Raw genomic sequence first — 22,662 nt, forward strand, 5'->3', positions numbered from 1 at the left:
GCCGTGCCAACTAGCCCCTCATGGTTGGCAGATTTGCTTCCCATCATCATGGAAGCCTGCGACGTTGTCCAAGCAACTCTAGTCCGAGAAACGGAGGTCGCTATGGGCTTGCGAAAGTCTGGCGTCTGGCGTCTGGCGTCGGACGTCGGGCCCTGGCGTTGATTAGATGTTTACCATCTCCGTTGTGAGCTGTGATGTGAGACCCGTTGGTGACGCAGTTACCTTTGGAGCACTGGCAGCAGGGTAACAGACCTAACGCTACAAGCTAGTCAATGGTCGTTCTCGACTTCGACTCGGAGATAGGCAGTAAGATCGTTGAGAGGTCATGGTCGCCCGATAAGCAAAAAACAAGCCGTATGGCAAGTTCGAGCGAGACTCTGCTGGCGTTCAAGTCGTCATCCTCTTTTCGTGACCTTGGCGGTGAAGATAGGAAATGACCAGTAAGTTACTAGGTTAGAAAAAAACCGAGTCGGTCGCATTGCAATATGTAGGCCTCAGGTGAAAGCGGCCACGATGGAGCAAGGCATGAGTAAAGAACTAAGGCGGTCAACGAATGTTTGGAAGCTTTTACTTTTACGATTTCAAAGAAAAGAAGTATGCATCAATGATCACATTCAAGTGTGTTCAGACCAACATGAAAACTGGCAATCGCCTAACCCACCCAGCGTCTGCTGCGGCAAGCGCGGCGTAACATTTTGTCAGGAGCCGGAAGGAAGAGGCGTACGTGGATTGGATATCGACCTCTGCACGTCTTTTTGGTCACACATAGCACAGATGGCTAAGTGGTGAGAAGCACACAATTGTCATGCTGTCTGATCCGATCGCACACCAGCCTGTTGCTCACTCTCACTCTCGTTCTCTCTTCATTTCCTCGGCGCCCGCGGCTCACTGCCGAATCCTTTGGAGGGCTCCTGCCAGCCTGCTTTCCGTCCTTCTGCTGTGTGGCGCGCTAATGGTGGCTGGGGCTGCGGCTAAGTAAGACAACTACAGGGCTTTTTTTTTTTTTTTTTTCGCAGTCAGCTATGAGTCAAGCGCCTCGCGGCGATTGCGACCTTCTCAGCTCTTACGAACCAAGATCGTTCAGTTTCGTTTCCCTTTGCATTATAGGGCATCCCAAAATAGAACTCACTCCTCTTTTGCCTTCGAGAAAAAACCCGCACATGATGCAAAACATCCGGGCCATTAGGTGGACATTTGGTGAGCGGGATCGTGACTTGGACGTTACCTACCTACTACGTATGGGCATTCGTAACACGAGAGAGAGATGTTGGTAGATAGCGTGCCTCGGGTGTCGACACGACACGACAATACAATACAATACAATACAATTGTAGTATTTCCCATCCACAGTTGGTGAGAATCGGGCAAATGCAGCTACCTGCCAACCTCCTCTTTTGCCCAAATCGTGTTCGATTCAATATATCCGGCCAATCACACCCCTGAGTCAAATGATAGCTCACCAAGCCAGATTAGTGCGCTCTATCACCAACTTGTATATGATTCGTTCGCTAAGCACATCCATCCACACGACACACACACACACACACACACACACAGTCAGAAAGGAATCTGCATCCCCGTCACCTCGTATTTGCAGTGCGGCCTGTGACTGTGTGTGGAAGCTTCTACATACACGTACGATCACCGGCGTCGGCCAAAATGGCCTCCTATGCTGATTCCAGCAACGTTGCGCGATCACTTACTGCCACCCCGTCCTCCTTACGATGTGCCCGTAGGCCATCTTGGTAAAGCATCGTGTTGCTCCCTCTCTCCCTCTCTTGCCCATGCTATAGATAGCAGAGGGCGGATTATACGGTCTGTTGTCACGAAGCTACCCCGCTGATGGCGAGTGGTCTCGATCGATCGGTGGTTGTTACGAGGTAACGCACCACACAATCGTGCGAACCATGGGGCGTTGGGCTGAAAAGGTGTGGGCGGACTTGCCGAAGATGTAACCTGATAGCAGTAGCTTGACAGCTTATACTCCACTGACTTTCCTGACTGGGCAATGGCAGATCCCGTCTGGGAAGAGTAGACATGGCAACGCCCACGTAGATCGCATAGCAGCGCCCCCCTCCCTCCATCTTCCGAGCCAGCCTCCCTTTAGCCGTATCGTTACTTCGAGGGCCAGCCGGCGGGCTGCGATGGGCTGCTAGTCAGCAAGCAAGCACACTTGACATGTAAGGTTGCGTTGCGGGGGGCAAAGAAAAGCAGGAGGGCTCTCCGCCCGACCTGTGGTGCTTAAATACCACAGGATGGCCTCTGTTGCGTCACTCTCTTCTGATGCTCTCTACCTCTCATCCACCTATCTATTAATACCAGCCACCCTCACTGTGAACACTCTGTTAGTCTTGTCGGATTTCGACTGACATCACAATCGCTACTCGCTTTATACATACACAAGCAACCGCGAAGACATAAGGAGGGCATCGGACCACTACTCTCGCTATTAGCCAAACCACGGCAAAACCTCACTAGTCAAGATGAAGACGATGCAAATTGCTCCTATGGCCGGGCTCCTCGCAGCCGCCAATGCCTGGGGTACTACTGGCGGTGCTGAAGGCACAGCCTACACTACTCTCGTTACCACCGACTACGTCACCTACTGCCCGGAGCCTACCACGTTCGCCTACAAGAACGTGACTTACACGGTCACCTCTCCCACCACCCTGACCATCACCAGTAAGTCGTCCCACGTTGCCGTCGGGTTGATCGATTCAGATAACTAACTATCTTGCCCCCAGACTGCCCCTGCACCATCAGTGTGAGCCAGCCCCCGCCAGTGACGACTACGTCGTACTGCCCGCCTACCTCGTACCCCATCGGTACGGGTAAGCCTCCTGTGCCTACCTACGGCAACAGCAGCATTGTGATTCCTCCCCCGGCCACCGCAGTCCCTCCCCCTCCCCCAGGCACCGAGGTTCCTCCTCCCCCGGCCACCGTGGTTCCTCCTCCCCCCGCCTCCGGCCTCCACCGGATACTACACCACCATCACCTCCACGCCTCCTCCCGTCACCTACCTGCCCGGCACCTCCGGCATCCCTGGCAAGCCCACCGCGCCCGGCGCTCCTGGCGTTCCCGGTGCTCCCACCAACACGCCCATTGCACCGACCACCACCGGCTCCGTCCCGATCCCTACTGCTGGCGCTGCTAAGGCCGGCACCGTGGGCGCTCTCATTGCCGTTGCCGGCCTGGCGATAGCTCTGTAGAGAGACAGTGAACGCGTGTTTCTGAGGAAGAACGGGAAAATGAACACCCCTTTGGGGGGTTCGACATGTGGCGGGAGATACGATGTTTGGATTTGACGCATTTTGCGGAGACTTTTCTATACCCTCTTTCAACCAAGGCATTTGCAACTTGGAGCTTGGTACTTTACGGTGTTACGATGATATCCGGTCATGATATCCTCTTGGGATGATACACCGATGACAGCAGTTTTGGCGAGAGAATCTTTGGCATTTGGTGCATAGGAGTTGTTCGGCTGGAAGGGGAAAGACACAATTAATTCGGGATACCCAATTACGCTCTCTTGAAATTTGCATAGCTCACACAGAAATGAGCGTCCAAAATAATACATACACCTAATAGACTACCTAATCATCCGAATCGCCTTGTCCCTTGTTTACATTCGCCTGTCCAGGACCTGCTCTCTTTCTCTCGTCTCTCTCTGCTCGCTATGATCCCTTTCGGCCAAATACCCATGTTTGCCAACACTCGTCTCGCGTACGACCATTACCATATACGTGTGTGATGTAAATCCTGGGCAGCTGGGCATATGCGGGCTGGACCAAAGGGGCCGGGACCCCTTGTAAAATTGAGTCAACAAGTATATATTGGGACGCAATGTAGGTATATCCCTCCTTGCCCGCTGTCTGGCGGTGTATCTGCGCCGACCGGTCTTCGCAGCCCATTCCCAACATGAAGATGTAGAGATCATCCTCGCTCGTCCAATATGGGAAGCACTGACAACTCATTCGTAACCTGCCCTTCTCTATCCCCGCTCCAAGCTGCCAACGACCGTCGCATCCAACCACTCGAAGCTTACCATGCGGAGGAACAGCTGGGCGCGTGGGATTGGGGGAGGAATGTAACAGCAACCCACCCTTCTTATCAGCAGTTTGTCTCTTCCCCTTGGCCCAGCAAATAAGCTTTCGAACTATAAGTACTTTACAACAGTTTCCCCTTTACGGATGTCTGCTATAGGATAAAAGCTCGTATTCTCACACCCTTTTCACCGGAAGGAGAAAACGCTTGGGAGCATAAGAAAAACTCGAAGTAGGGAATTTGGGCATATGGTGCGGGGCACACCCAACAAAGGGATAGATATCCGAGGCAGGCAGGGAGAGGGCCAAAAAAGACCCTGGACAAGAGGTGGCAGGGGTTGGCTCGTCATATTGGGGGAGATGCAGAGAATCAATATATGGCCCCTCTCTGTCGCCAATTGGCAAGAATAATCAGAAAAGGCCTCAATACGAAGAATCTCTCGTCATCACACCATTTGACCAGGGGTTTAGGTTGGGGTTTCATCGAATGGGTAAGACCATCGGGATGGACCAATTTGTCAGTTGTTACCAGGTCACAAAAGGGCCAAGAGCACAACAGGCCTCAACCCAAGAAACCAGCCACCAATTTTCGTTTTGTAACTGATGGCTTGTAAGCTGAAGCAGTGATGCTATTCAATGTTCCATCAGAAGCAAGAGTGCGCCGCTCTTTTGTTGTACACACCATGTTATACCGAATTGAGCAGCTAAACCCACGGCATAACATATGCCGACAAGATGTAGGAGATCATCGCCGTTTCTCACGTAAGTCATTCGGTTTTCTCGTTTGCAGGTGTAAGGCGTGGCCGGTAAGAACAATTTCAACCCCCTCACGGGCTGGTGTAACTCTCTTACTCTGGAATGCTACCCAAGGTAAGGAGGAAGGTAGGGAGGCAGGCTGGCACACGAGTCTGGCCCCAAGCCCATGATTTCTTTTGCATGTATGTAGGTTATATGCTGCCCCTTACTGCTTCCTCGGAACCTGCGCTAGCTACTCTGCCTGATTAGGAATCGTGAGTCGGCCAGCGACAAGGCACGCTGCCAGGTACGAAAGGTCACGCACACGTAGCTGGGTAAGTCCACAGCCTACGTAGCAGCAGAGATAAGAACAGTCAATCCTACCCGAGCAACAGCTGAATTATACCCATGAGCAATTAATATATTCTCGGTGGTATTAGCAGGTGTTTTGCCAATCTGTTGCTAGGTTGGCTGATGCCGCCCCAGAAACATAAGCAATCACATCGACAGACTGGAAACTGCGAAGATCCCGAGTTAAAAATTTGTTGTCTCATGATCTTTGTTTTGCTGACATGGATCACCAGTCTGACTACACCAAGTTCGTTGGTAGAACAGCCAGACAGTCCGTTGCTTGGTCACGTAAGGGTCCTTGTCGACAGCCTGGCAATATAGCAGATGCCTTGCTATTAAAACCTCATGATATCGTTATGGTCATCTCTCATGTCGCCACGTGTTGATGGAACTCTTTTGTCTTTCTTCTTCGCCTCGCGAAATGCTGCCTGGTCAAGACTCTTCGTCGGGCCCAGTGGCATCCATTCGGGATCTGACTTCTCGAATTAAGGCCTTCGCCTCCTCAACTTCCACCCCATCCTGACACAGTTCATTCGCCAAACGGTTCGCGGTAGTGTAGTCCTCGATGCGCATCGCGTGCCTGGCGAGCCACATGCGCGCCTTGGACGTGGCAGCGGTAACACCAGTGCCCTCCCTGCCATTCCCACCCCCTTCTCTACCATCGCCGTCGTCGTCAGAACCATCATCGTTATGAATCACGATACTCTCTCCCACATTATCCCCTGAAGCGCCCTCCTCTTGCGCAACGCACATTTCCATGTATGCCTTGGCATCGTCGTCTTGATCCAGGCTTTCGTACATGATCGCGACCTGCAAGAGGATTTCGGGGTCCATATGGGCGCCACGTAAGCTCATCGGTCCACTTCCGGTGCTGCCAAAGCTGCTTCCCGTATCGTAATAGCTTTCGGCGAGCAATGCACGTTTAAGTGCCTTGATGCCATCCAAATTCCTGCCCATACGTTGTAGACAGGAACCCACCGCCATCCACATCTTTCCGTCCCATGGCCGCAGCCCGGCCGCCTTTTTGTAGTACCACAAAGCATACGCATGCATCTCAAGGACCTCGTACGTCTGCCCGAGGCCGTACCAAGCGCGGTAGTCGCGTCTGTTTACATCAACAGCACGCCTGTACGATTCAATGGCCGCATGTGTATTCTTCAACTCCACGTATTCGTGGCCCATAAGAGTCCAAGCCGAAAGACAGGATCGATCAAGGGTCAGCGCTCGGCGGAAGTACTGCACAGCCTTCTCGTGCAAGGAAAGCAGCGAGTAATAGTTTCCAATAACTACACATGACTCGGGGCGGAATTTGTCGATGCCTGAACATAAATGTGCGAGGAACGCGAGTTTGGGTCTCGAATTCATCACGTATAGGATGTTAGAGTAATGGTCCAAGGAATCGAGGCGATGAGGATGCAGCGACAACAATCGGCTGAAATGCTGTTCGGCTGCAACAAGATCCTTGGCGTGGTATGACAGGAGGGCGTCGCAGGTAAGTAGGAACGACGAAGTAGGGAATATGCCTAGAAGGGCATCCAACGAGTTGGCGAGATTGTTGTCATGTTGGTAAAGCTCCAGGGATGTGTGAATATGGAACATGAAAGACACAATGTTCTGTGGTAGTCGGGGCATCAAGCGGTTGAGCTACGCTTCAGTCAGCAGGGGCCTCTACATGCTGGGATACTGGGATACTGAGCCGACTTACATCTTCGACGCGAGATACCAAGGACGTCATCTCGAGCCAGCAACCCCAGTTCATTGGAAACAGATGTACGCTCCTCCCCAACCAATACATGGCGAGCTCCTCGTTCTTTTGCCTCGCAAGCACCATGCCATATCTATATCCAGTCAGCATTTGTCGATAGCATGACACGACCGCAAGCCTTACAGATACTCTAGCCATCCTTGACTATCCGTGTCTTCGCCATCTTCGGTCTTGCGTGCATCAAACCAGGCCTCCAGATACCGGCTGATCGGCAGCAACTGCTTGTTGACGCACGCGCCGAGATCTTGGGGACCCATGACCATCTCCGAATCTTCCTCTTTTCTCTTCTCCCCGGATAAGAACTTGGCGTATAAGGCGAGGAACAAACTTCGCTGGCTGATCTGCGGTAATGTCGGTGCGCTGGGTGACCTTGCGCTTGACGCCGGAGCCTTTCCTTTGCCTTTTCCCTTGGGCGTCGAAGCCTCCTTCGTGGCAACAATGCTAGCTATCATCGAGTCGGGTAGGAAAACGGCCGCGCAACGGTCGAACTCGCGACAGTCGAAAAGCGATTTGGCCAGGAGGTACTTGTTGATCTCCCGTGCCTCCAAGACGGCCTCATCGGGTTCCGTGTTCTGGCTCAGGACTACGGCCGGGCAGGCTCCATTGTTGGGGTCGTCGAAGCCAGCCTGGGGTTCGGGGATGGCGTTCAATAACTCGGCGGCCCTGTTGATGACGAATTGTTGGTATGTCAACGAAGCGGAGTACGCGAGGAGGACATCCTCACCACTTGGAGGATTGGTACAAGCATCTCTCGGAGCATTTGACCACTGCCTCTTGGAGGGCGCTTCGCAGTTGGATCGTCTCGCGCTCGTTCAGGGCCATGATGAGCGGGGCCCCGACAGCATGGGGTCGGCCGCTTTCTTGCACGGCGCGCAGGTTGCTCGCGTGTTGCTTTGTTTGTTTTGTTGTAGACGTAGTCGGGCGGCCCTGTTGGAAGCTTGCGGCGAGGCGGTTTGGCTCTCTTTGGCGACGACGAGCTCGAGTGGCTAGCGAAGTCCTTGGGGCCTTGGGGCGCGTGTCGTATTAGTGATTGCGTCCAATTGGGCGCAGTAGTTTGCGATCTAGCTTTCAAGGTTCGTTCCTGAATACATAAAACCGGATGAGGTACATGAATAATGACAACTGCTAGCCCGGGGCATTCCAGGACCCCACCACAGCACCAAGTACTGTAAACATTGGACCTCGAGTGATCAGACGGGTTTCGATGGGGATTACAAAGGCCCAGCTCCTCACCGCCCTCCGAACAGGGCTTATCGGTCTCATCTCGTGCATAATCGATAAGGCGGAGAAGGGTCTGAAGGGGATCACTTGGACTATCAGTGGCTAGCCAGGCCTGAGGGATGTCTCACTGGCACTTTTTCGAGCCGTCCGCTAGCTGCATTGGTGTTAAAGCTGGTTGGCGACAAGAGCGATGGTGGGGGGACGGACGGGTGGGATGGATAGATTTAATTACACGGCCAACGGATCGCTTCCTCGACAAAAGGAGTTCTCTCTCGTACGGACAAACTTCGTGTCACTGTCAGCATCACCGGCGGACCTTTCGACCCCTCCTACCAACCTCAATTTTTTGTTGACCTGTGGCCAGTAGCCTGTTCTTCTCTTTTCTCCCCCCCTTTTGTGGCAGCGGATATTCAAGATCTCTCCGAAGAAAGACTAGCGACAATGGCCAAGGCAAAGACCCCTGAGTACACCAAGTTCGAGAATGTCTTCAAGGACAAGCTCGTCGCACAGCTTCTCGAGAATGCTCAGAAGTACAACCTGCCCAAGGAGCAGCTCGACTGGTTCAAGAAGGTAGGAAAGAAGACAACCTCCAGTCGCCGAATCTCTCGTCTCGCGATTCGGTGAAACCCCTCATTCTCGCCAACTCCACTTGGCCATGTGTCCATGTCCTTCATCGCCTTCGCTTCAACCCCATACTCTGTCTAATATGCATGCAGGTCCTCGAGGTGAACACTATGGGCGGAAAATGCAACCGTGGCATGTCCGTTCCCGACACCGTGTCACTGCTTCTCGGCAAGGAGCTGGATGAAGAGCAGTACTTCATGTCGGCCACTCTGGGCTGGATGATCGAGTTGCTCCAAGCCTTCTTCCTCGTCTCCGACGACATCATGGATGGCAGCATCACCCGCCGTGACCAGCCATGCTGGTACCGTCAACCCGGCGTGGGAATGATCGCCATCAACGATGCTTTCCTGCTCGAGTCTGCCATCTATCTTCTCCTGAAGCAGCACTTCAAGACCCACCCTGCTTACATCGACCTTGTCGAGCTGTTCCATGAAGTCACTTTCCAGACTGAGCTGGGCCAGCTGTGTGATCTCCTCACTGCCCCTGAGGACAATGTCAACCTCGACAACTTCAGCATGGAGAAGTACAGCTACATTGTCATTTACAAGACGGCCTACTACAGCTTCTACCTTCCCATTGCCATTGCGCTGCACTACCTGAACATTGCCACGCCCAAGAACTTGAAGCAAGCACACGACATCTTGATTCCAATGGGCGAATACTTTCAGGTCCAGGACGACTTCCTGGACTGCTTCGGAACCTACGAGCAGATCGGCAAGCACGGCACTGATATCATGGATAACAAGTGCTCCTGGATTGTGAACCAGGCTCTTAACAAGGCGACCCCCGAGCAGCGACAGATCCTGGAGAAGCATTATGGCCGCAAGAACAAGGACGATGAGGCTGTCGTTAAGAAGCTCTTCGATGACATGAAGTTGAAGGAGCACTACCAAGAGTATGAGGAGAAGCGTGTGGGCGAGATTCGCCAGATGATTGCCGACATCGACACCAGCGAAGGCGTCAGTTCCGCCATCTTCGAGGCCTTCCTGGCCAAGATCTACAAGCGCTCCAAGTAAAGACATGCGAGAAGGATTGATAATCGTTCCGCATGTAGAGTGGTTGGATGGTTGATCGATCCAGTATAGATATAGATATACCCGGCCAGCTCGGTGGAATATAACCACAAGGGAAAATGGCAAACTAATCCGTGAATAGAACCTGAGAGTTCAGGCTACGCCCGGTTTCTTGCGTCAGGAAGGTGCCCAGCTCTCAAATGCCTTTAAGAATTATATCGTCACCAGCTGTGCAAAGCCCCTTAACCCCTAGGCCACCCCTATAAAACCACGAAAAATACCACCTTGGCCTTGGACCGTCAAGTAGCCAACCTCATTCTCAACAAGCCGTACAGGTAGACGCCCATTTACCACCCAAGAGACATCAATCGCTGCTCTTTCTACCCTTGAACTTGAGTCACTGGGATTGGGAAGCTCCCTATTCGCAGCACAACTCATCTACCCCCGAGGAAATTGAATCGCTTCGCTCCATGCATACTTGGTGCCATAGATATTCCCCCTGAGCTCCGGAAAACTCACCAAAATCATCAAACGAATGTGGGCTCAGTGAAGAGATTCCAATTATTAGGGATATGATGTATAACGGGCTTTCTCGTGACACCCGTGGATCTCCGTGGGCTCGCTTTCCCACTTCTTCATCGGTTACTTCTCATTGCATTCATATGCTCTACCAATCGTTTTCCGGGCTTCCACACTAACTCCATACGCTTAAAGAAAGGATGCTTGAACGTTGATTAGAAAGGAATACAGGTGAACCTGCGAGCGTCTGGCTTTGCTAGGGGATGCAAGAATTCGCTCGAAAGCAATGAGACTATGCATTGCACTCTAGAACTTCGCCTGGACCACATATGGGGAGAACGTCTCCAACAGTAATTCCTAGCGAGATTAATGATGGTCGCCTGTTTCGCATTTTGTCAAGGTATTTGAAGTTGGCCGTGAATGGAAGGGCAACACGCGCGGACCGTAACCGCATGGTCTCTATTGATACAAACATGGAGGTGACTCGACTTGATCCGCCCTTGTATTCGTTTCCTTAAGGACCTGGAAAGACCAGAGCAGGATATGAGACTGTCGGCAACTCTTGATTTGCATCCCGGGATTCTATGATATTCGGAAGTCCCCGAGAAAGGGGTTCCAGTGTAAGTACTTTGGATATTCTCTTGATCTCCCCTAAGCTAGTGGCAAGGAGTGCCAATCTGCTTGCCACACTTACAGCTCAAGTGTCAAGCGAGAAGGATCTGACTACGCACTCGTCAGCAGTTCGTTGCTTCGGGTTCCAATCGGTGACTCGATCTCGGAGGTCGAACTCGGTTCCCTCAAATCTCTGAAGTACTTAGGCAACAAAGAGGCAAAATATGATCAGAGCTGGGCATGCACCACTCCACGCTTTAGCCATCAGATGCGAGGGAGCGCCTTAGTCCATCTATGCTCACAGAACCGGCCGCTAGACACTGCTTGATATCTACCAACGTTCGCTACAGTTCAGGTCTTGATCAAGATGCGTCCGACTTCGAGGCTTCCATGCCAAGATCGCGGGATTGTGTTCATTGCAGTCAGTGATTTCAAAGCAGTGCCCAAATTGGCCCTGGAGCTGAACCGATTGGTCTACACAAGTATTGCCGTCGTAGTACCCTTGAAATTCTAGGGCTGCAAGGGCAAATGCTATTCGAAGAGATAGGGGATGATGATTACTTCCAGTGCATGCAACATTCTCACCTGTGCACGGCTCTAGTTGATGAGAAGTGACACTCTACAAATGATACTGTTGTAGGTCGATACTCTGCAAACAGGGTTCTGGTGAACGACGTGCGCAGAGCCGATCAACCTCCACCAATAGCCTTCTCTATTGAACCTACCTACGGACACTAATATCGGTAGTTAATTTTTTGGTTCTCTTTTCTAGTGATACCAGCGGTTTCATAACTCATCCCGCAGCTGGAACAAGTGATATCTTTTAGATGGGCCTGGTTGTGAGGCGCTTCAGGTGATTTTATATACCAACCAGAGAAACCGGTAGCCGATGACGGCGTCATGCCCTTAGGGGAGGCGCCGGGATCCCGGTAACGAGGGTGCAACCGGGTGGGCCAGTAAGCTCGTATTGGTCGGTATGCGCGTGACACTACCTGCACATGCATAGCGGCGTATCACAGCAGGGGCTAGGTTAGAGGTGGGCCTTCCGGCTCGTCCGCACAACCGACTTTGCGGGCGGTATTCGACAAGATCGCTCGCAGGACCGTAGACAGGGCAGGCCAACAAGTCGCAAAATGGCTGGTCCAGGGCCATCGACTCAGGGTGGCATGGAAGGCTATGTGAGATCTCGGGATGTTCAGGATTACCTTCCTTGAGTCATCGCAAAAGGGCGGTCAGCCCAAAGAACGTTGCAAGCTACACATCTACAGCCTCGGTGCGCTGGAATATGTGTCGCCGTCGCTCCAAGGCTGACTAGTGTCTTACACCAGTAAAAAGCCCCCCTTGCCGTGAGCTGTAGGTAACAGTTCCGGCATGTGAACCACATCCACGCAAGCTGCCCAGAGCAGCCGTAGATAAGTAGGTACGGAACAGTAGGCTTATCCCCTCCCCCTTGCAAATGAACTGCAGACAACCGTTAGCCCTTGCTTCTTAGCTTCAGGAGCCGAAGAAGGGTCCGGCGATAAGCGGGGGTGACAGGCTTCGAGGCGTGGCGCGGTGCCTTGCATTCAGTTGCAACGGGATTGATTGGCTCTGAAGTCAGTTGCGGGCAGGTCGCCAGAAAAGGAATAAGAGAAAGAGGATGGTCGGCAATTTTATCCTAACGGTCTGACATATCAGCTAAATCGGACCTGCCTATGCGCGAGAAGACGAAGATGGTGGTCATCTCGGAGAGTCCACGAGTTCTATAGACTCGGCCGAGCGCCATTTCAATTGCGTGTGAATACCTACATGGCGTCGGCGTTGCGTAGGCACAGCGGCCACTTCCGACACTCCTTATTGATGGCAGCAGAGTCCACACAACGACCTGCTCACCTGCTTCGGTCCCGAGTCTGGATGCGATATATGGCAAATACATGTAACGGGCAATCCGGTCAGACAAAGCACACACACTAGGCATTGGTGTACTCGTCGTAGTGGTGGCAAGACAGGAGGAGGATCTGGCGTGGTTGGTGAAACATGCAAGTTGGACGCATCGGATTGGCTCTTACTTCCGAGACCTGATTACAAGAAGAAAGCAGCGAGGTCTAATAAGTGGCCGAGGCCACCATATAGTACCTGACCCAACGCCAAAGGCGGCCCCTGGTGATAACATATTCCAAAGGCTATAATACCTTATGTACTCACATAGCCCCTTACTGAGCAAAGATCAGTCGGCAGGGAGCGGCGGGGTTGGAGAGTGAATCGCTTAAAAGTACTACATGAACGGTGTAGTAATGCTGGTTGGTTAACGACACACCGACTCAAGCAGGCATGAGTAGGTCTTGTGATGACCGTATTTCCTCTCATGAATAGAAACATTGATATGTGAACATCACCGCCTGGACCGTGGGGATAAACCCGCGACATCATGGCGAACCGACATGATATTGCCCGCACAGAACTCTAGAACAACAAAAACCAAGCAAGGACAAGCTGACTGACTCTTCGCATCTGTTCAGTCCCCATCTCTCAGATAATGTGCTCAGGCCGATATTGCTCACGATTGGGACAAAGCATATGATCATTCTACGACAACCTCCAGTCAAGCTGGATTCATGACACAACCATTGCCCAAGAAGGGCATGTGCAGCTTCATATAATATATGTAAGAATTACATGTAGGCAATGAGACGTAGGCAACGTGTGTATCGTGACACGATGAAGAAAGTACACGCTTGGGGGAGGACCCCGTAGATTAAGTAGGAAGCGAAACGTCTCTTCCCTGCCTGTTCGTGCGCTAAGGCCCTAGATAAGCACAACACAATATCAAAGTTGTTTCGCGCGCGACTCGTACCCGACAGCGGGCCGTTTGTATGGACGTCGACTGTATCCGGGCTCATGCGGATGCGGATGGGAAAAGGGCAAAGTACATGTAGTAGTACAAGAAAGAGTGCCCTGCTTCCCAACCTACTCACCGCCCTTGTCAGCTGAAGGACGCTACCGCAAACATGTTAATGCAGGTCGACGCCTTAGGCGGAAATGCAGGATGCGGCGATTCCAGGGGACCCAGGGAGAAATGCAGGTGACCATGTCGTTGGGGTAGCGTGTGGTTTTAGCCGTCGAATCTTACCAAGATGTTTCTCTTCTGCACCTGCAGGAGACCTGGGTATGCATGTGGATCACCAACACACAGTCTTTCTTTCTTTTCTCTCCCTCCTGCACGTCGCAGCAGATATCTTTGGTGTTCCCGGACGACATGATCCTTCAGCTGCGATCAGACTATTCTCATCGAAGGATGAAGATGCGCAAAGCATGATAAGCGTACGGCGGTTATGTATGCACAGGCAAACAGGGTCGTATGCGCCGCCTTTCGAGAGACTTGCCTGTTCCGGTAACTGTCGCTGTAACCCCGCGTCGCGCAGATAGTAGCAAGCCATGATGATCCCTGGGACGAGGTGCAGAGACGATAGATGGCGGCCTAGCCTGGCTTTGCGTCAGAGACGCCAAGCTTCGCAGATCATGGTCTCCTGGGGCTCCACCACGCGCCTCCCCAACCCCAACCCCTCGCACGCCCACATAAAAAGGCCACCGCAGAGGAGATCAGGACACAGTCAGTCACCTAACCTTAGATCTACAGAGCTTGCCCACGGCTACACATGCGTTTCATTAGACTTCCAGCACTCGGGGAAAAGCACTGAGATGGCGTTATGTAGAGCCCAGACCGGAACACCGTTGACCGTGCATTCGCAGCGCAGCGGAGCCTCCGATATCCATGTCACCTACGTACAGAATACCTATACATACTCGAATCAGATAGAGTAGGCGGCACGTATGATGGGCGTATTGATTATATGATCCCCTTATACGAAAGAGAGCCGGGCCACGTGTCTGGCAATTCGGTGTGTTCTAGAATAAGTACGTCCAACATACGTATCCTTCTCGTGTCTTACAAGGCATCCCTCTTCTTCCCAACTCCCAGGCCAAGGGGGGAGGGGGGTGGCGCACAGAAACATAAGCTTAAGAAGAAGTTGTGTTCCCACCGAACATGGCGGACTACCTATGTACCTACCACCTCTCTCTGCCGCTCGTAAGAGGTGGTACACCCATCTTACGTTTTTTCTTCTTCGACCGGCAATGAACAACCGCCGTACACTGTAGATATCACGACAAGCCCAGAGGTTAACCTCGATGATGATGTAGAAATGAGATGCCCCAAGTGCCCCTCCAGTTCCACATGACGGGCTGCCTACAAAAACCTGCACTTGTTGCTAGTAATAGAGCTGTCAGCCTATTGACCAGGCCACCGCATTTTGGGTAGTAGGCAAATGCCTGCGACTAGGCCTGTACTAAAGAGTGGTGGGGAGTGCCCCATGCCCATCAAAGGCTCAAAGCCTGGTTTAGCAAACAGGGCAAAATCGCGGGCCCCGCCAGGGCGTCCTGTCTCGACTTGACGCTCGCCAATCGCACCTTTTTATAGAAAGATGACCCCTGTCTAGCACCTGCCGTAAGGGCGACATGTTCGATATTAGCGCCCTTCTAGCACCGATAGCCAGCCTCTTTATGTACCAGTATGTGAATGCTGTGTTATTTTTCAATTTTTTTTTTCGATGCCTCGCTCTCTCTTTTTTTTTTTGTCATCTGTCTGCCCCTACCCCTCCATGTGAGAGATGGTGGGCATGCCCACTTTCTCTCCTGCCAGCCACGCAAGATAACGACACAGACGCCGTCATGGCTGCTTAAGTCTGTCCCGGCGGCACCACCAGCGTGAGAACGTTACGACTGTTGATTACTCGCGAGAATAGCGCTTAGCCTCTCAACCTGACAGGAGCCTTTCTGGTGGGTCGATGCCTTTTTGACTTTGGCCAGCCCTCTCTTGAAAAGAAAAAGAGGGAAGGAGGGAGGGGAAAGAAGAAAGAAAAAAAGGAGGGAAAGAAAAGAAAACCAAGGTTGCTTTCTTCCAAACCAGAGTTGTGGCATTGGTCAGGTTACCAATGCTTGTTGTTAGTGTGAAAGTATATCGTGGATACTTAGCTTGGGTAGCGTTCTTTTGCATCCAACCTCGAGAGACATACATGCGTGCATGTGCTCAGGAACAAACAATCCGTCCTGTTTTTCTATTGTGCAAAAGAGGAGTCTGTACCTGGCTGCCCAGGAGTATCAACGTTTAGCGGATGCGCAAAGCTGTAGGTTAGTGGGCACCTCCGTGTGTATGCCTGTAGGTATTGGATATTCGAGAATAGCACTGGAGTGATTAGATGGAGAGGCGCGGGCGGGATCGCATGTACCTACAGGACGAGCATGGGAGGCTCGCTTTCATCATATTGATTGAGGACGTAGTTGCGAAACCAGGCACACACAATTCGTATCGTTGCTGCAATAGGGCCTTGTCAATGACTTGACACACCACCCAATAACAGCGACACCCTCCATCCCTACCTACCTCGCCCATCCTTCCAGCCAAGCGGCGCGGTAAGTGGTAATGCCCCTGTCGCGGGTATCCTGTGGGAGTACTCGGACTTTGTTCCATCAGAAGGGGGCAGAGAGTCAGGTCGGTTCGAATGGGGGAAGGTAGTAAGTCATCATCATTGACCCATTCCTCTCCTGCTTCAATCGCGCTCATCGCCTCCGCCCCCCCGGCCTCTCCTGGACCAAACTCCTCTTCTCTCTCCCTTCTCTCTTCCTCACCCTTCGCCACACTCGTCGATTCGGTTTACAGTCCCAATTTCGATTTTCATCCCACCAGCCCTGCCTGGAGTCTTGGTTTCAAGAATCTCCATTCGAGCATTCAAATCACAATACCATCGGCTAGGCCTGAGGACACACCATCCACATTGTAAAGCCGTTGTCCCGCAGCAACCACGCATGGCCCTCGGCAGAATTGATTTATCGTGATCGCCCGAGCTCCCCCGTCCATTTCTGGATCCTGCCCCTCCGGTGGTTGGTTCTTTAGTCTCTCGAAGGACCGAGCTTTTCCTACCGCTTGACGAACCAGCGCTCGCTTCTCATCGTTTACTCTGCGATGAGATCCCGTGTGTAGGCTCTAAGGTCTAAATAATATCAAGGCATTATTGAGCTGACCACAGTCTTTTTTCTTCTTCTTCCATGTTCCTTCGACACCATTTAACTCTATCCATTTCGAACGTCGCGCAAAGCCGCTTACCTGGACGGTTTTCCTCACCTCCTCCCTGGCCCTGCCTCTCCCGGTCGCCAGTACCTAGTCCTAGTGTCTTGGTGCCCGCCCAGTAGTAGAGATACTTCGTCACTCAGCTCAGCCCGCGCGCCCGTTCCTTTCCCCCACCAAAAGGCCCGGAAAAGAACCAGAAACTGCGCCTGTCAATTATCACAGCCATCCCCTCCAATTGTTAAGGCCCTTCGGTGGAAATAGAAGACTATCGGATGACTTGAAACGGCTTATTCGACTATTTCTTCCATCATCCCCCTTCCCCCTCCATTCTCCGCCTTCCCTTCTCAACTCCGCCTCTACTCAGGCTGTGTCGCATTTCATCATATCACCCCTCCGATCCCCACTGTGTGGCCTTTGACGACCAACGTCTTGGACCTAAAGCTACCGACTCACGACGACACTAGCCATACACACCTAACCGCCCAAACCCTGTAACCGTTTTCATTATATCGGCCGCAAGTGATGGCGGCAACATTCAGGCCGGTCAACATCGAAGTGAAACGGGAGGACAGCACAATGGCGACCTCCCCTACGACTCCCACCCCGACCAAGGCGACGTTCAGCCAACGTCCTTTGCCGACATCGCCGTTCCCCCAAGCCGTCCAGATTCCCGAGAGCATCGATGAGAAGAAGGTACCGCAACGCGAGAACTCGCAACACTCCAGGAAATCGCGAGGCGATTCAGAAGATGTTGGCATGGACGACTCGGACGGAGAGGGTCACGGCGACGACGGGGCTGGATCCGATGACGACAGCATTAACGCCGATGGGACAAAATCGAACAAAAAGAAGAAGTCGCAGAGGTTCTACTGCACCGACTATCCGCCTTGCAACCTTAGTTTCACAAGGAGTGAACACTTGGCAAGACATATTCGGTAAGTACGCTGCTACCATCCTCTGCCCGCAATGCACTGACTTGCTGTCAGAAAACATACGGGCGAACGCCCTTTTCAATGCCACTGCTCGAGGCGCTTCTCGCGTTTGGATAACCTGCGCCAGCATGCCCAGACGGTTCACGTAAACGAGGACATACCCATCGATTCCTTGGCGGCGACAGGCACCAGGTTCCAACGGCAGATCCGGACGGACCGGGTCCGTCAGCCAGGCAGAGCCCGTGCCTCTACGGCAGGGAGCATGGCCGGTGGCCCAAACCGTGGCCATTCAAAATCGCTGTCTACATCGAGCATCGGCTCCATAGGTTCTAATCTCAGCAGCCGTGAGGATGCTCGACGACGACCGCCACCCCTGGTGATGGCTGACCCGCGGTCCCGATTATCACTCGAGTCGTATCACAGTACCGGCGGTGACAGTCAATATTCTTATCGAGCCGTGTCTCCTAGTGATTTCAGCACACCTACTTCGGCGACCTTTTCGACAGGTCAGAGCAGCCCGAGGTGGTCCGGGATTGCCTCGCCGACTTCGTCTCACTCTCGATCTCAGAGTATGTACACTGGCTCGCGAACCCCTGGACGACGGCTCAGTGTCCCATCCGGCGGCAATCCTTTCCAGTCGCCTCACGGTGCGAGCATCGGGCGACCCTTGTTCAGCCATTCGCCGATCAGCGCTACCAACCAATGTGCTTTCTCTCCCGTCGCCAGCACGTTAGGCTCACCGACGTCGTCTGTGTTTTCTCGGCGGGATTCTGTGTCTAATGCCGCCGATGAAGCTTGGCGTCGTCGGACTTGGCACCCCGACTCCAGCAACTTCAACGCCGCCAATACGAGCAGCCGCCTCAGCCAAGTCATCACACCTTCTCAATTCCAAAGTCCTGTCACCGGACCGGTAACGGTTGCCAACCATCCTGCACCGCAGAATTCCGCAATCCGCTTGCCCGGCATAGAGTCTTTTGATCCTCTTCCACACCGACCGACATCTCCCCTGAGACGGAACCCTTCTCCAATGATGATTGATTCCGAGTCTTCACACCCACCGGCGCTCCTTCCGTCTGCAGAGAATACGTCTGAAAGCAGGCGGGGTACGGCTAACTGGGACATGGGGCTCCACCGAGGTCTTACGCGGCTTGATATCGCTTCTAACACAACGCCGCCACGTGATGGTGCTGGGACTTGGGCTCAAGAAGTACATCAAGCTGTCGAGGCCGAAGCCGACAGAGTCAGATTGAACCCACCTACAGTGAGGTTCAATGATAACGTGATCATCGAGAATGGACAGCCTGGTCCTAGTAGTGGCAACAGAGCCTTTCACCAACACACCATGTCGGCACCATCCTTTACTCATTCCAGGGAGGGGAAGCGCCATGGCTGGTATAATGGTCCAGTCATCCACAATGAAGGGCCCCCGGAGAAAATTGCCCGAGTCGAACGTGTTGGGCGCATGGTTCATCCAAACATCAGCCACTTCGCAGGGTTTCCAGCCAGGCAGCCCACGATGCCTCAGCAGCCAGCCCCGGCCAACGGCTCTACCGACAAGGACAACATGCTCCGCCTCCAAGCACTTGTGGCGGTTGCTACCAGTGAAACCAATGCCACAGCTGCCTACTAAAAGACTCTCGACGTCTTTGCCCCAAACTCTTACACAACAACTCTACTCTTGGATTGTACCGGCAATCCTTTCCACCTTTCTTTATACTTACGGTTTTGCATTTCACGACATGTCTTACGAACGTTTCCCGACTTACGACGACTATTGCTCCTTATTATGACGCCCCTATCTGCATTCCAGGATGGCTTGGCTGCGAGTATTTGCCACGGTGTTCCGGCGTTTTTATTTCTCCTTGATGTCGGGTATACGAATCAACTACGTTCGCTGCTTTGGTTCAGATCCTCTCACCTCATACCTGCATACGAATCTGGTTCCGCCGCACAGCTTTGATGATGCCATGCCACCAAGTCGGCCGCGGCGGATGGTCCGATATTCCAGCGCCTTAGATGTCCTGATCGACGGTATTGCCTTATCGTCGCACGAATTTCCTTATTGATGATTGACGAACGACCCAGATACCCATTCATTCTAAGATGAGGGTATTCCAAGACGGTGGGACATAATTGGTGGTCTTTTGATTTATACCCATTGCATGGCTATTCGGACAGGCTGGCATGGGGTATATATGCGATGCCTGATGAGTGGCTTGGCTTGGCTGGTCATACACAGGGCCTGAAGGGTTTTGACCAGTCGGTTTCTCCCCGATGTTTGATGATTGATACCCTGAGTCTATTTCTCCTTTAGCGGAATCGTTTGCCTTGTGGTTATCGGGTTGGGGTCCTTGTTCTTTTCCCCCGATACATCGTTCATATCTACTCGTAGTCGGGGACAGCCCAGGGATTTGTTGAACACGAGCAATAGATAGACATTACTAGCTTCCCTTGTCTTCTTCTCCTTCATCTTCTTAACGAGCATATGCCAACCATAAATGTCATTGAAGATCCTGTTGTGATGATCGCTCCTATCATTTGACCATGTGACTAGTGAGAGAGTCGAGTGTTTCTCTTCTTTTTCTTCTCTTTTTCTCTCTTTCTTTTACTGTATGTATTGAGGAGTGATGCATGATATATGGTGGCTGCTAAAATGCTGGTGCCGCTAGCAACTGGAGGTAGGTACCGCGTGAGCTTGTGAATAATGGTACGACTCCGTCAATGGGTAAATGTGAGTTGTCGTCCTGGACATTGCCAATGGACCCCGGTGGCTACTTTGGACATTGTATAGGTGTCAATAGTGGTATCTTCAATACATACAATATACCACGCATCCTCCTTCGTATAAACGGTAAACAACAGGGAAAGTGTCCAGACTCAGGGGAGCATCGAAGCATCTGATATCAACACTTAGGCAGGTACCTCATAGGGATCATGGCACAGGAAGACTTTGGGCAATCCGCCGAACTCATGGGGAGAAGAAGTACTTGGTTATGCCAAAACCTTGTTGTATGAAACAGGTTCTGGTACACCAACGGAGAAGGCGCGAAATCAGTTCAGTACCATATTTTGCACCTCACCTGACCATCACCTGTAGATAACATCAACACCATAGTAGTCGGTTGGTTCGGCTTGCTGCACCACGCTGCACCACCACAGCAGCTGCATGGAAACAATTTTGTTACATGCTCTGCCATGATGGATATCCCTCAAGAGATGCGGCTTCCCAATCATGATGCCTCCGGTAGCGAAGGGCAGTCTGACACAGCCAAGACAAACAACGATAATCAGGAAGAGATATCCGATCTCTTTTTGGAAAATGACAAGAGATCGAGTTTGACTTCTGGATTGGTCTCTCAAGAGGCAGCAGATCACCAAGCACCACGAGTGATCCTCACTGCATCTATAGAAGAGATGTATGGGAATCTCATCAACGAGATCGAGTCCGACGTGAATGCGTTGGTTAAGCTACCAAAGCGCTTGAAGCGCTTTTTGCGACTACCTACACCTGCGACTCCGACAACGAATATTGCCACACCAGAGACTGCTACGCCAGTGCCTTCTTCACTGGTACCGCCTCCGCCAGTGGCCCTCAAATCAAATACACCCGGCCTTCTGAAACCGAAAGGGTTCCGCGTGGAAAAGCCCACCTCGAAGAAAAGAGTCAAGAAAAGTGTGAGAGTGGTGCGGGCCATACAGGCACAAGCCGAAGCTCTGCTCACAGACCCCGACAGCGATAGCGACGAGACCACATCCCCGACCTTTGAGCATCGGGATGAATGGGAGGCTGTACAGAGATCCAGTAGGCTCATGAATGCCGAGAGCATCCAGAAACGACCGAGGCTCGTTTTCTGGACCGACGGCTCCGGCTCCGAATATCACGCCACATTCTCATCAGCCGTTACTTTCAAACGACTTCATGAAAGCCACCAGCCTTGGGTTGATTGCGCCTACGGACTCTTCGGAGCATGCAAAACACATCACACCGAGTTGTTTGCCGTTGCAATGGCCCTCCGAATTGCATGTGTGGAGACCCAGCTCTACGTTCATGTCCCAGTATCTGACGCGCCAGACCCTTTCCAGCAGAAGCGAGTTGCTTCTGGGGGTGAAGAGATGTTGCCGACAGTATACATACTCACCGACTGGGTCGAAGGGTTGGCTTCGATTCAGCGTTGCATCGAGGGGAGCAGCACAAAGGATGAAATAACGGCCACAATCTGGCAAATCATCCAAAAGGCCTTGGAGAGTCTTGTCAGCATGGGCGTGCTGGTCCGACTTTGCTGGGTCCCCGGACACGTGGGCTTGGAAGGAAACATGCGTGCGGACCGGATAGCAAAAGCGGCTAGGAAATGCCTTTACGTCGACTCTCCTCGTCCCAGGGATCCTACTGAGCCTTTCGAGGCCTTTCTGATAAGTCCCGGGAAGAACATCCCAATAGTAGGGGGCTGTTCTCCTGATGGCTCGTATGAATCAAGTGACTGGGACAACTTCGACAAATTGTTCAACCGTACACGGAATGAATCGGACAGTGTCCCAGACGATGGTAGTTTCGACTTCGCAGGCTGGAAAAGAATCGACAATATTCTGGATGAGATGGCATTGCCTTTTGCTTCTTCCGAACTTAAATCAGCAATGGTAGAGGGAAGCGATGAGATGTGTGAATGAGACTTCATTATACCCCGCCAAGGTTGCGTCATGCCTCGTTAGGCACATGTATGTGTGGGCACAAGCCGTTAGAAGTGGT

The 22,662-nt window shown here is 52.3% G+C and overlaps 5 protein-coding genes across 5 annotated transcripts; 4 read left to right on the forward strand and 1 right to left on the reverse strand.

Moving 5' to 3' along the window:
- Positions 1 to 2,483: 2,483 nt before the first annotated feature.
- Positions 2,484 to 3,209, forward strand: PG986_000933 (uncharacterized protein; the record flags this gene model as incomplete). Its single annotated transcript, XM_066837155.1, has 3 exons — positions 2,484 to 2,682; positions 2,745 to 2,869; positions 2,913 to 3,209. The coding sequence occupies 3 exons, from the start codon at positions 2,484 to 2,486 to the stop codon at positions 3,207 to 3,209; spliced, it is 621 nt and encodes a 206-aa protein (XP_066706048.1).
- Positions 3,210 to 5,561: 2,352 nt separating this feature from the next.
- PG986_000934 (anaphase promoting complex subunit 8) lies at positions 5,562 to 7,716 on the reverse strand (the record flags this gene model as incomplete). Its single annotated transcript, XM_066837156.1, has 4 exons — positions 5,562 to 6,773; positions 6,835 to 6,967; positions 7,018 to 7,557; positions 7,619 to 7,716. 4 exons carry the CDS (start codon positions 7,714 to 7,716, stop codon positions 5,562 to 5,564), a joined length of 1,983 nt encoding a protein of 660 aa, XP_066706049.1.
- Positions 7,717 to 8,556: 840 nt separating this feature from the next.
- On the forward strand, positions 8,557 to 9,755 carry PG986_000935 (Farnesyl pyrophosphate synthetase; the record flags this gene model as incomplete). Its single annotated transcript, XM_066837157.1, has 2 exons — positions 8,557 to 8,685; positions 8,832 to 9,755. The coding sequence occupies 2 exons, from the start codon at positions 8,557 to 8,559 to the stop codon at positions 9,753 to 9,755; spliced, it is 1,053 nt and encodes a 350-aa protein (XP_066706050.1).
- A 7,807-nt stretch (positions 9,756 to 17,562) lies between these two features.
- Positions 17,563 to 19,548, forward strand: PG986_000936 (uncharacterized protein; the record flags this gene model as incomplete). The annotated part of the gene is made up of 2 exons (XM_066837158.1): positions 17,563 to 17,921; positions 17,973 to 19,548. 2 exons carry the CDS (start codon positions 17,563 to 17,565, stop codon positions 19,546 to 19,548), a joined length of 1,935 nt encoding a protein of 644 aa, XP_066706051.1.
- Positions 19,549 to 21,116: 1,568 nt separating this feature from the next.
- PG986_000937 (reverse transcriptase) lies at positions 21,117 to 22,583 on the forward strand (the record flags this gene model as incomplete). The annotated part of the gene is made up of 1 exon (XM_066837159.1): positions 21,117 to 22,583. One exon carries the CDS (start codon positions 21,117 to 21,119, stop codon positions 22,581 to 22,583), a length of 1,467 nt encoding a protein of 488 aa, XP_066706052.1.
- Between the last annotated feature and the right edge of the window lie 79 nt (positions 22,584 to 22,662).

This window comes from Apiospora aurea, assembly GCF_038362705.1.
Source record: "Apiospora aurea strain CBS 24483 chromosome Unknown utg000001l_segment0_segment0, whole genome shotgun sequence".
Classification (NCBI taxonomy): domain Eukaryota; kingdom Fungi; phylum Ascomycota; class Sordariomycetes; order Amphisphaeriales; family Apiosporaceae; genus Apiospora; species Apiospora aurea.